General features: G+C 39.9%; 2 protein-coding genes across 2 annotated transcripts; both read right to left on the bottom strand.

Annotated features, from left to right (window-relative positions):
- Positions 1 to 681: 681 nt before the first annotated feature.
- Positions 682 to 5,463, bottom strand: irf6 (interferon regulatory factor 6). Its single transcript, XM_018681335.2, is given in 9 exon segments — positions 682 to 1,676; positions 1,911 to 2,029; positions 2,174 to 2,321; positions 2,323 to 2,567; positions 3,012 to 3,278; positions 3,404 to 3,502; positions 3,603 to 3,798; positions 4,658 to 4,836; positions 5,190 to 5,463. Coding segments are annotated over 8 exon segments (1,479 nt in total). The 5' UTR covers positions 4,832 to 4,836; positions 5,190 to 5,463; the 3' UTR covers positions 682 to 1,445.
- A 1,645-nt stretch (positions 5,464 to 7,108) lies between these two features.
- Positions 7,109 to 9,868, bottom strand: si:ch211-103a14.5 (guanylyl cyclase-activating protein 1). The gene is made up of 4 exons (XM_018681471.2): positions 9,671 to 9,868; positions 8,802 to 8,951; positions 8,429 to 8,519; positions 7,109 to 8,140 (listed from the first exon to the last, which is right to left on the bottom strand). Exons 1-4 carry the CDS (start codon positions 9,866 to 9,868, stop codon positions 8,010 to 8,012), a joined length of 570 nt encoding a protein of 189 aa, XP_018536987.1. The 3' UTR covers positions 7,109 to 8,009.
- Positions 9,869 to 13,895: the final 4,027 nt, after the last annotated feature.

The following is a 13,895-nucleotide window of genomic DNA, read 5'->3' as shown; positions in this document are numbered from 1 at the left end:
GAGAACTTATTTTAGATTCATATCATCCATCCAAAAAAACAAACAACAAAAAAAAAAACAATAGTAATCAGGGACTGTAGTTACAGTAACTACAATTTTGCGGTAGTTGTACTTTAATTAGTGACTATTTCAACTTTATGCTACCTTACACTCCTACTACACTGCAGTTTGGAGGGAAATATTGTCCTTTTAAGTTATTAAATATATTTGAGAGTTATACTCACACAAAACATACAAAAATGGCATTTAACATAAAACTGAACTACCAAAAATGAGCTGAATATGAATTTAATTATTTTGATATTGCATTTATATATTCACCAGTAATTATTATATAGGTATATTCAATAATACTAGACTCCACTTTCTTAAAAATTTAAACTAAAGGCTTTTGAGCTTCAGGACCTGGATCACTACTGATGTTGACACTGGGATGATCCTAGGCCTGACGCTGTCCAACAAAACCACTAGAGGTCAGCCATGTTACATCAGTACATTCAGAAGGTGCAGCGCTACAGTTGACGCTAATAAACTGTCCTGCAACATTAGTTGTAAGTGTAAACAAATGGTTTTAAAATGTAGCTACAGTCACCATCTAACAGCTCTTTGTTAGAAGGTGCATTGTTCACAGCAACAGTTCACAATGTTTGTAATGAATAACATACTTCATAAAGTCAATGGTTATTTTGGCGTATTTTTTATTGATAAAATAAACCTACAATCACAGGATAAATGCCCTTACATTCAACTAGCCATAAAACATAATTCAGCACCCCAAAGTGCAGCGGCATCCATTTTAAAACAGATCCATGTAGCTGAATGTTGTTTAGTTAAATGGCTGCCTGGATACAGTAAATGGCGTAAAATCAGAGATATGAGTACAAAAATATTCTACAATATAAATGGGAAAATAAAATGGATGAAGACAAAACTGCAGGGAAGACTTTTTGTCAGTCGTTTGTTTAAAATTTTGAAAGACTCAATTCCATGTGCGCACAGGATAGTGGGCTCTCAAACAGCTGGGAGCCACTGGACTGTTTAATTCACATTTGCATATATGTTTCTAAAATACACAAAACCCTTGTTAGATGTGTTGCTTCAAAAATACAGAAAGGTCAAAAGATAAAAGGCATTCTAGGAAACCCTAGGAAAGTTTGGTAAGCTCTGACCCATTTTGGATAAATAACGACAGGGTAATTTCTGTAACTCATTAACTATGTTAAATGTTCCCTTGCAGCGAGCAGGACTTTGGCCCAGGCAGCCCCCACATCTGTCTGCTGGCTATATACATAAAAGCGTCGTCACAGCACAGTCATACTAGAGGAAAGCTGAAAAGCAAATGAATCCTACACTAAATTGTGCACATGTCTAAATAAGATTACACATAAGTACTTCTTTGCTACCAGTGGGTAACTAGGAGATATATGTTGACAGTGTGGGCTGCTTCACTGTGTCTGCAGAGCCTGGGCGATGTTCAGGCCTGACCCTGGGGGCAAAGCCCAGCCGTCCTGGCCCTGGTGGGTCTGTAGCAGGCAGTACAGCTGCTTGAGGTGGGTCACTATGTTGTCCTTGATATCTGGGATAGAAATCTGCAGGCGGACGCTGCCGCTGTCGAAGGACCGTGTGTTGTCTCCGGAGAACATCTCGCTTATCATGCGGGCCACCACTGGAATGACCTGCAGGGCGAGAGGAGGAGCATTCAGATTCTTTACAGTCAATAGAAATGTTGGGAAAACTCCATCTTGGACTCTAAACGCAGTGAACTATTCTCACTATCTATACAACTATTGTAAATAGAGATTAAGTTTGGTGATGCACAGGCAGCAGACAGAGTCTAACTTGATTTACTGGCCTGTATTGTCCCTGGAATAACAAATAATCCTGTTACAAAAGATGTTAACATTTCTTACCTGAACCATGATCAGTTTCCTCTCCCTGGGCCTTCCATCAGGCCACTCCTCTCCGAAACACAGGCTGATTTCAAACTGAGAAGGGTTTGTTGTTTGGCCGCGCTGGTGAGCTATTACACCTACAGAGCATGCAAAGTTTATTAGAATTTATTCACACAGTATATTGCATTGAAGACTACGATTTCACTAAAAATCTAGGGAGAGCTAAAGTAAATGAACTAATTGTGTTTATTAAATGACATAACAGTGAGAATTCTTCTTACCACTGAGAAAAGACTCCAGGCAGAAGAGCTTGACCCTCCTCTGTCGCTCTATAAGATTTGGTGCAGCCGGATTCGGAGCACAGGGACCGGACCAGTACACCTTACACTGGCACAGACGGACTGCGTAGATATCATGGCCGCTGACCTCCGAGGATCAGACCCCGGTCCATCACATCCAGCAGGCGGTTGGTGAAGACCCTCTGCTTGTCGTTGGTGATGTGCTCCGTGGTTGGGAAGCGCAACTGTTCCAGGTTCACAGGCCCAAACAGCTCTTCCTGGTTGACCATGGGGCCAAGGTCTCCGTAGAACAGCCGGCAGCCTTGCGGGTTACTGACGGTCACCGTGGGACACATCTCCTTCCCCCGGTACAGAAACTGAACCTCCAGGTCTGTCACTGTGTCACAGGTGAGTGCAGGCACACATTAAAACCATATTTGATGAGCAACTGAAGTCCAATTTAAAGAGCCAATTCACCAAAACATAAAAAACCTGCCATTCTTCCTCAAATGCCCCATGTTTGGTCATATAAGAGTCTATAATTTTCTTACTTTAAACAAATGTACTAATCATACTAAGTATTGTTTTATGTATTCTCATTCCTCTGTGCCACCGACCATTACTGTCCAAGTATTATTAAAAATTAGCTTGAATAAACCACACCACTGCACTGGGTCACATCCTCCATCACTCTGAAGATGGACACTGTGTTTTATTTTGAGTTGATCCCACAGTGATCCTGCTGCTCACTAGAACACGAAACCCACAGCTGAAAACAGCCCCTCCTGATCGCTGCATTTCTGCATTTTTTTAAACAGTACTAGACGGAGCATGTACTTACTTGGGAGGGAACTGATCCATGTTTCTGGAGAGGCAAACAAGGCGTCGGGTAGAGGAGGAGGCTGCATGATGGGATCAGGCAGAGGAGCAGGCGGCATGTCAGGGAGGGGTGTGGGTTGCATCTCCACATCCACAGGCTCCTTTTTAGGCCAAATATTGACAGGTTCCTCTTTTGGCCAGGCCTCATTCGAAGGGGGGCAACTTGGAGGCTGCATGGAGGAGTCTGAGCCCATAGGAGACCACATGATGAGAGGAGAGGGACTGGTGCCTAAATTAGGAAAGAGAGAAGAATTGAGTGGTTGTTTAGTGCAGTCACAGTGTATCCCTTTGCTTTGCTTTTTTTGAGTTCACTGTCAGGAAATAAAAAATATAATATGAGGAAAGGTCATTCACCATTAGATGGGTATGGCGGGAGAGACTCTGGTGTATCTGGAACATCTTCCTCAACGCCATCCTCCTCAGGCGGAGTCCAAGAACCAGCATCTGAAGAGCCTGTTGGATGAGAGACATTATAAACAGGTGGTAAATGTTATGAAATCAGAGTAAATTTAAATGAAAGACAGTCAGTCATATTCAACCAGATCTTACTTACCTTGGTTACTGAGGGGCTGTGGGATGTCGCAGACGTCATATATCTTCAGAGGATTCATGGGGACCTCTTTGGTGCCGTCGTAGATGAGGTTGAATTCTCTGCTTTTGTTCAGGGCACATCGGAGCTGAGCTTTCCACTTTGCGGGATCAGGTTCATCAACTCCCTCCTGGAACTTCCCGGTCTCCACAGCCCATGCCTGGAGGGAGCATTTACACAGAACGGAGGTATCAAAGTCACAATCCTGTCCTGTCTTAACGTTTTTATATTTCTACACAGGATCCACATCAGTTTGTTAATGCATTATGTGGGCTATCTAAGAAAAATCCAAGATAATGGATAATATAACTAATGTTTATAAAATATGAAATCTATTTACAGCTATATCAATAGATGTAAAACATTTACAGGGAGTGTCACCTCCTTTCTGATGGAGCATGTGCAAAATGTTCAATACCAGAATTCTTTAGTTTTCATAAATGTTGCACCGATCTTTACTTTTTCCCATCTTTCCCATCTAGTTTGGCAGGCGGAGACATGAAACAAAGAAGCACTTCCACAAAGAACGTACAGTCAGTTAAACACCACAAACGCATACAATCTCAGAAATTGAGAAAAAAGATAAGATGTCCCAACATCCTTGCTTTAAATGTCTACCTTTAACTGCAACAAGACAAATACAGAACCAGTACCTAGTCCTTATGCCCCATACCTATGACTCTGTGGCTTATACCAATCATTCCTTTAACTAGAGATCAAAGAGAGACCTTATGTAAGTAGGATGCAAAACTACATGTTGCTCCAGATACATGGGAAGATCTTATGTATTTTTGCTACAGACATAGGCACTTGTATATCAGGCATGAACCAGCATAAACCTTCCTTAAATGTGGGATGAAAAAAAGCATGAGAAGGTCCCATTTCCTGTATGTGGGACAGTGCACATAGGTGTGTGCTCATAAGTCCTCTCTCTCTGTTTCAGGATAAACAAACACTTCCCATACACTCTTGAAGTGTTTGTTATTGCGACATCTGTTAAGTGTGATTAGACTTTTAACCTTAAATATGGTGTCTTCGTCCTCGTGCTGGGGTGTGTGTCGTGTAGCGTGTTTCCATGGAATCCTGAAGCGCATGGCCTCACGGTCAATCCACACCAGACCCGGATACCGCCCGCTGTCTACCTGAGCTACCAGCCAGGGCTTCAGGCGGACACGTCGAGGGGTGACTGACATCCTAACTGACAAGAAAAACACAAACCAGTCAGTCCGCGGTGATTTCAGGTCTGAATTATTGTCTCCAGCTGCCACTGATCGTTAATACTCTGTGACAATGATACTGCAGCAGTGTTCACCCAAATCCTGCAGGTCCGGATTTTCCAAACGTTTTTTTTTTTAAAAAAGCTGCATGGCTTCACTTTGACAAACAGGGGTGACCTTTAGTTAATTTATTTATTTATTTACAATATTTGTGCAGTGTCTTGCGGGTTAGACGTTATATTACAGATCATCTTATGTTTAAATGTGAGAATAAGAGTGGAATCAGTCCAAACAACCAAAGCATCCATACGCGAAACTAAACAACGACACATACCTGTGGTGAACCAGGAAGTTGGAAAGGTCTTTCCCTCTCGGCCTGCTTAACCAACCGGCTGCGAGTAAAACACGTCTGTTTCCTCCGCAAATCCGCAAAAAATCCGAAAGATTCCCTCCGAACAACGACCACCGACAACCTCTTCGACGGAGCCGGTCGATAACAACAACAAAGTGAGAGGTTTATGTCGGACAACCGCGAGGAGCTGATGTTTTCCACTCTGGCTCGGGTTCTTCCCCCTTTCCTCACCGAAACTCAGGTATGGGCCGACGTCACGCCGGTGACACACCTTTTTCTGAGCAGCTGGGGGGCTACGTTTCACGAACCACGTGGGCAAGGGGCTATTTTTGCTCCCCACCATCTGAGCATTTCACTTAACAGGAGATGAGCTATAGTATATATCAAGTAGGGACATACTAGAATCATTATCAACAGCCTATATCACATAAAATAATCTTTTGTTTTATTTTTGTTTATGCTCATTTTGAAACTTTGATTTGACATTTATTTTGTTCACGGCTTCAGCCATATTTTTGAAAATTAAAATCGACAACATTTGCAGTATTTACATAATTGTTCTTCTTCAATAATAATAGATAACCACATGGGAATTTAATAAAAACTAAACTCTAAATCATTCTTTTTTAAAAAATTTTGGATTACATTTGATTAATATTGTCCAGAAGGCTTTTAATTAGCCTGCTCATTAGTTTAATGTTATTTTCCCTGATTAGAGTCTTGTTAGTCTTGTTATTTACTTTACTCATTTAGTTATTTACTGTGTGAGATGAAGTATATCTTAAGTGTCTCAACGTCTAGACTGAATAACCCTAAACTGGCCTACAGCCAACACTTAAGATACAACACTACAGTAGACAATATTTACTGGGCAGGGCTTGACTCAGTTGGCAGGCAGAGCGGGAGTTTCCAGGTACAATATATTCACAATAAAGTGACACAAGACAAGTGGACGGTTTGTGCTGATCCCGTCGTTAACAGGAGCCAAAACAAGAGACGACAACAGGCCACTCCCTGAAACTGATCGTGGCTTTGAGAGCGCGTGTCCGCCATCCAGCCGCGCATCCTTCCCTTTGGTTTTCCTGGTTTCGGTATAATATGCATTATGCGCCTGTTGCCGTGTGTGTGTGTGTGTGTGTGTGTGTGTGTGTGTGTGTGTATGTGTGTGTGTGTGATGCTAATTGTGAGTGTACATCCTGGGATAGGGAGGGGTTGTGGAGTATGTCTATAGTGGCTGGGTGTGTTGCGTTGTTTTGTCTACACGGAGGACAATTTAGTGCCACCTGCCTGTAGCATCACAGAGGTGTTTGTCTCATTTGGGGTTGCAGATAAAACCAGTGATGTATGCAGTGGTTGCCAATTCTCAGGACCCCTCTGATAAATCTGAGGAGTCCCAAGATGATTAAAGTGAAAAAAAAGGAAAAAATTCTGGTTTCACACAGTTTATTTTTATGACTTGCCTCTAAATGTAGCTGTTTTCTTGTGAAGTTCTGCATAAGTTCACCTCTGTGGACGACTGAAAATACAGGATAAATTGTATCAAAGTGTCCTCTGTAAGGCCATCACCTGTGCTGAGGGGTTACAAGAAGTCATAAGCCTAAAGCGTCATGAATCACAGATGCACAGTGCTACATGAGCAACAAAAATACCAACAACTGTAACAACGTTGTTGGAGATTTTATGTCTTCTTTGTAAATGTTCCCAGTCTCTCTGCCTTTGTCAGACCAGGTTAGTTAAGAGCCATGGATGAAATTGAGTGTACAGCACCCATAGTGCATTGATTCTGCTACACCAGGGGTCATTTGTAGCACAGGTTTTGCTTTTCATTGCAAATGAAAACAAAGAACACTCCCATCAAGACATTTTCGAGGCAATTAAATAGGACAAATAACCATGTGTTCAGTGTGATTCTGACGAAGTTGGAGTCAGACTAGAAGCAGGTTAAAGCAAGAAAATTTGAGGAAATGTTGATAAAGGTACTGTTATCTTTTATTTTAAAATTCGTATTACAGTTACTGTTCAGTGACTCTACCTCAGTGTAGGCAGTGCATCACATCTAACTCATTCAAAGTATAAAACAGCTTTGCTGTGAAGGCTTTACAAAAGTAACTACATTTCTGTAGTGGCTCAGATAAAGGTAGATATCAGGGGAGTCTACCATGTATAAAACACTACAATAAAGCGAGGGACCTCAGAATGCTACTGATAGTAGATTTATCCTAAACTTACAAAGTTCAGTATGTTTTTAATTTCAAACATCATGCAATGGCTATCAAGCTCATGGCAATAATAGCACTTGACATTGGACAGAAATCATGCAGGTTTCATATCAGCTGGGCTCCAATAGAGGATGCACACTGATGCACAAAATGTGACATTAACCTGTCCTCATAAGAAAAATACTGCGCTTCTTTTTGTTTTTATCAGAACCTGAAGCTGACCTTGTATTATAAAGAAGCATAGACTGTAATCTTTTTCACTGTGAATTATTGTTACAGTAATAGCTTATAAATATGTGTATTAGGTGCATGCTGAAAGCATTAGAAACTTTGATTTTAAAGGTTGTGTCAGGTCATAGAATGGAACTTTAATATCTGAGATAGATGGAAAGTCATTGATGGTCTCTGGAAAATCCAAAAACAGTTCAGTTGGTGCCAGACTTTGACAATAATCCAGAGACTGGTCCGTATCCATTTATCCTGATGATGATTTGTGGATTATCCTGAACCCATATCTTCACTCATTCAGCTGTGGCACGGTCACATAAAAATGTGTATTTCAGGGTCTGTAAATTTGGAAATACTACATGTTGGCCTTCAACTCTCCTTGAATTTTTTGGACAATGTGTGTGAGGTCCAAACTCTCTGTTAGGGTCTTCAGGAGCGTTTCATCATTCTGTACGCCCTCCATGAACTCTTCATAAGACAGCTCACCTGGAATATGGACAAAAATACACACTGAACTCAAATCCTTCAATATCCTACTGGTAGTAGAGAGGCATATTTGGTGAAGCTAAGCTTGCTAAGGTTGACATAACAGATCCATAGCTATCCATAGCTATGGATATGTTATTCTGCAACAACAGTGATTTTCCATCAGTGAGAAAACTCTAGTGTCAAACATGTTCTGGTTTGAAAATCACACATGAAGATGATTTTTCTGCCGTCTGTATGTTGATATCACAAACTGTGATTCAGCCACTGATAGTTCAGGGGACTTACCATCTCCATTGATGTCAATCTTGTCAAACACCATGTTGGCAAAGTCCTCTGCTGACATCTCCTGAGGAATTCCATTGATTGCACGAATGGACTAAACAGGACACAGAAAAGAAAGTAGAGCTTGTTAAAAACTGATACTGATGTGTTGCTCGTTTTTCAACCAGTAGATGTCACCTAAGTGTCTATTTTCCTCTGCGCTGCCCACGCTCCTCTAAGCCTAAGGTGGGATTCCCACTGCTTCATCTCTGTGCCTTGTGTTTCATTCAGACCTGAGTAGTCTTAGCAGGTTGTTTCAGGACAGTCCTTGGAATATTTTCCTCAGGCCACTAAGCTGCCGGTCAAGCTTTAACACAACATGAAGGCTCATGCGTACCTTGATTATCAGAAGCAGCTCGTCACGGTCGATGCAGCCACTCCCATCTATATCGTACAGTTTAAAGTACCAGCGGAGCTTCTGCTGCACTCCTCCCTTTAACACCAGGCTCAATGCGGCCACATATTCCATGAAATCAATGAAACCATCCTACAAAAGAAAGGGACTCAGTGAACATTGTCATCAGTAAATCAGCATAGCATTCAAGGTATAATATTGCCACACACAGTGTAATGTAATTAACACCTGTTGCACACACATTTTCTAAATACTTTACCGTCATTTGTTATGTTGATCTACACCTACAAAAATGATCTAAAATACAGTCAGCTACTGAAATAAACACATTTATGTTTGAAACTTAATCCCAATAAATGAGCATACACCTGTTCCTGCTTCGCATGTATGCAGAAAGAGGCTGTTTTGTTTATGGTAGTAGGTCAGTGGGGGTAAGTAGTGTCAGTGGGATAAACCCCCCCCTCTCTAATAGGCTAAGTTCCTCTCAAACAGATTTCTACTGGTGGAAATAACATGAAGAACTTTCCTCAGATGATAGATGAAAGCACAAGCAAAAAAAAAAAAAAAAAAGAGAGATTGAGCTGAACATGAGCAAATGTCTTTGCTTACACAGTAGTTTGCTTTGAGTATGATTTTGATTATTCATATTAGTAGCATTTTTATAGGCTATCTAGCAGCATATAAATCAGTTTCCTTTGAACCAAACCTTTTGTCTTTTTGTATAAAAGGTTTAGTCATTGCTGTTCAGCATTGGTGAAAAGCAACTGATGAGGAACACACTTCATCTTTAATGATACAGTATCATTAGAATAAACATATTGCCCTTCTTCAATGATTACAAATGATCTTACGTCGTTCATATCAAACGTTGTGAACATAGTCCTAACGTAGGCATTTGATGTCTCTGACAGATTCCTCAGACCGAAGAACTTCTTGAACTCGTAGAAGGTGAGAAGTCCAGATGGGCACTCGGTCATGAATTTTCTGTACCACTGATGACTCTCGCAAGCTTGTAGTTCCTCCACAGTTGAGTCGTTGCAGTTTCCCATGTCTGTTTTTCAAAATATATGTGTAAAAAATCCTGTGAAAATCATAGCCAGGATATACTGCATCCACCAAGCCTCCAGGCATGGCACATATGCAGCCTGAAAAGTATTTGCAAGCAGCGGGATTCAGCGTGTGTGTATTAGCCAATCAGCTCTATGTGCGTCTGTGTGAGAGGCTCTGAAGTTATAATCCACTTTGCTTGCCAGCAGAGACTTAACTAATTAAAGAGACCTAAGAGCAGAAATAAATCTGTGTGCAGAATGACACCAGCTGACCAAAAACTAATAAGTTAAGTTTTCCAACTAACTTTTATGAGAAACCCTTCTGATAAGCTTGTGAAAGAGTTGTCTCTCCTTAGCACTTAGCACCTTTGGTTAAGAGAGACCCTACTGGACAGGACTGAACTTATGCAGCTCACTAATGTGTTTCAGTATTTCTCCCCCTCACCTCTTTCTTTTATGCTTTGTTTTGTTCTGTCTGTTTTGTATATATAGTATGTTTATAAATCAGTGGGATTTATCTTATAGAGACCGTGATTGTCTTCACAATATATCATAGCAATTCATCCAATAGCTGAGATATTTCAGTGTGGACCAAAGCAGTGGACTGACAGACCAGCATTGCCACCCATAGAATGTGGCTTTCTATTAAATTATAAACTGTTGATATTAAGATATTCACCTGCTTTATTGTCAGATGTTATTATTAATACCTTTATTAATTAATTAACTGCCCCTTTTCAAAACAAGTGCTTTACATAAGATTAAAAAAATAAGTTGTTTTTCGCTACAGGATTGTGGTCTTTAATGGTAATGTGCTGTCAGTGTCTCACAGGTGAAACATGAGCCACAGCTGGGGTTTTCTGCAACTCAGAGAGCTATGGATTCTTGAAGTTGGGATCAGTGGCCTTAAATCAATACTGTGAACCTGTAGCTGCTCTGTTAACTCAACCTCAGCAGCAAAGGGGGTCAGTGACATTGAAGGGATAAAGAAGAGTAAACACAGAGGTACATACAGGTACACAAAGAAGAAAGTCAGCAAATGCAGCATTATTATTTTCTTTTATATATTCAGGCATCTTTTTATTTTTAAATATAGAATCGCAGCTTCTTGAGACAGTTTCAAAATATCTGTCCATATTCATAAATCTTCTTTCCTTAAGTGCTTTCATTGTAGGCCTACGTGATCTCTCAGCTTACCCTAGTTTCTCTGGAGGAATGGCAGCCAATGGGTTACTTTAGACCCTCTTAAAGCTTCTCCATCTGCTGTCAGACACTCTTCAGTGGGCTGCTGCTGCACTGGACTGGACCAGAACAACAGTAAGCCTCCAGAGTGAAAAAAGTTGATTTCATGGAGTGACACAATTAATTATAACAAGATGTTAGGGCATGAAAACAGTCAGTTCACCAAAATGACTCCAGATATGTAAATAGTTTTTGCTTTATTTCGTAACATGTGTTAGCCAAAGGTCTGCTTTCCATCTCTAGCCCCATGACAGATGTTACATAGTCACCCTAAACATTTAATAAAATGGAAGCAATTGAAATAGTTTATAAGGTTGCAAAGTAACAACTCAAAATTAATATTAATGTTGGTAAAATAAGTCATTATGTAACATTTTAAGGTACTGAATGAAACATGCAACAAAGAAACACAGAGCAACATATATATAAAGATTTTTCACTGGAACTACTTTCTGCTGATGAAAATAAAAGCTTCTTTCAGATGCAGGTCTGCAATCCTGAAATACACTGTTTGGCTCAGTAACTGTACACGTTCTTCCACGCAATAAATACAGTTCAGATAGCATCTGTACTTTCATTTCCATTTACAACCAATTCATACCTCATTGTAATGGAATGCAAAATATTTATGGTTTTGTAGTCTCCATTTCCTTTTACTTTAGTGTGTGTAGATGTCAGCTGTATTATGTACAGGACAGAGTTGGTATGATTTGTGGTTAAAATCTCATGGGAGCATAGAGGAGGAAAACAGAAGTTGAAGCAGAGAAAATGTTGTATACTGGTGCCTGTATTGGCACAGTCATAATCAGGGCACTGACATGTTTCAATAAAACATGATAAAACATTGATCAACTGTGGAAAGTGGCTTTATTTGTAGAGCAACACTTTCTTCACCACTCAAAAAACTGCCATCAGTGTACTTCTCCTCACCAAATCTGGCAATGAGTAACTAAATAATTACTGTAATTGAATAATAATAATAATAATAATAAAATGAATGAATGTGTGTTTCTTGATAACCCTAAGTAGTGCTGAGCTGTATGTTCAGCATTGTAAGGCAGGTAAAGCATTGAAAGCTGTTGCCAGCACATTCTTCACATTTCAGTTAACATCAGTCGGCATGATGAATTCCCATTAAAGGACAGAGGAACTGGATGGACTGGTCTGGTTTGTCTCCAGGACAACTGAGGTTTAGGTGCGACAGACAGACTTGACAGAAACGCTGTGATTCTGGCCAAGAGGAAAAGAAAAAGCACTGACTGGCTTTCTAGACAGGGAGAATATTAAAACTGCAATTATGTAATTGGAAGCATGAGGCCAAAACTGCTCCCACTCAGATTAACTTCCTCAGTTACACAAAGTAGAGAATATTAGAATATTTACAGAATGAAACTTTGTCATTTTCTATTTAATATCAATTTGATCGAGGAAATAGATCAATTGTTTTTATTAGAAGTATTATCAATTTTTATTTAATCAATATCATGAAGATCACCATTTTTTAAAGGATATTTCACCTGCAATCATTCTTAATGTGCCACTTTAATGCTAATGTTAGTTAAGATAGGGCTTGACTACTCTATGTATGAATGTACTGTAAATCATAGGTTTTTAAAGTCTCAATGTACAAAGTAACTGCTAGCTGCAGCTATAAAATAAGAGCAGAGTGGAATGAAAAGTACAATGTTTCCCTCTGAAATGCAGTGGAGTAAGTAAAGTAAAAGTACTAGAGAACTGTGCTATGATACTTACTATAGGCACTGGTATCAACTTTTTCTAGTAAAATACTGGGTGTCAGATGTAAACAACCACACTGTTAACCTGCTCAGCTCTGAGGCCACAAAGAACCAAAGGTCTTCATTTAGCTCGGATGTACAGTGTTGTAGGGTCGCAATCAGGAGTCAGCTAACCCCGAGCTTGAGAGGATTCTTGATCCTCTTTAGCTGAGGCTCTTCACCATCATCTTATCCTGATTACACATCCTGCGTCACATGCTTCACTGGCCTTAAAATATGTTTCAACCTTAATTAATAACTAACTGAACAAACACCTAGAGGCATGGCATGCAGTGACTGTTGTGTTGAGAACAAACACTAAATGCAGAGAACTTAATCAAATTACAGTGGCTCCTATTAATTTTAGTGTGATTCTTTTTATACCTTTACTTTTACTTTTACTTTTACTTTTACACCCCCCCCCCCCCCCATTGTATGTTTTGATATTTTCTAACTAAATAAAAAGATGCACAGTACAGGCTCAGGACAAAGTAGGGATCATACTGTCACTGTTTTAACACTGTCAGGGCAGCCAGGACTGTGCCTGATTAAAAAAACAAACAAAAAACAACATACATTTACACCTGTATATTTATCTTTTTTTCTTGTTGTTTTTTCTTGTCCTTTTGTTTGTCCTGTTGTATTTCATGATATCTTGTGTGTCCCCCGTAAATCCCCCATTGATGGAAGTTGTATTTATATCATTTAAGGCATGAAAAGGTGGCAATACCACACCATAAAAATTACTCAGTTACATGTAAAAGACCTTGATTAAAACTTTGCTTAAGTAAGCATATGTATTATCAGCAAAATCAAAGATAACACAATATGTCCTGTCAGTGTTGTGTTATTGATGCATTAACATGCAAGCAGTGATGTGATATTGTGGCTGGTTGAGGTGGAACTGCTTTACATACTTTTCCCTCTGAAATGAGTTGGAGGGTGAGTGTAGTAGCATAAAATGGAAATACTCAAGAATAAGTACATCAGAGTGGAAATTTAGAAAGTTG

Source organism: Lates calcarifer, linkage group LG12 (assembly GCF_001640805.2).
Source record: "Lates calcarifer isolate ASB-BC8 linkage group LG12, TLL_Latcal_v3, whole genome shotgun sequence".
In the NCBI taxonomy this organism is placed as follows: domain Eukaryota; kingdom Metazoa; phylum Chordata; class Actinopteri; family Centropomidae; genus Lates; species Lates calcarifer.
This window is presented reverse-complemented; position numbering and strand designations above follow the sequence as displayed.

Excerpts from the sequence above, each read along its gene's own strand:
- si:ch211-103a14.5 (XM_018681471.2), bottom strand. The coding sequence starts at position 9,868 with ATGGGAAACTGCAACGACTCAACTGTGGAGGAACTACAAGCTTGCGAG. Across the intron at positions 8,952-9,670 it reads CAACGTTTGATATGAACGAC|GATGGTTTCATTGATTTCAT; the intron begins GTAAGATCATTT and ends TTTCTTTTGTAG. Across the intron at positions 8,520-8,801 it reads AGCTGCTTCTGATAATCAAG|TCCATTCGTGCAATCAATGG; the intron begins GTACGCATGAGC and ends TGTCCTGTTTAG.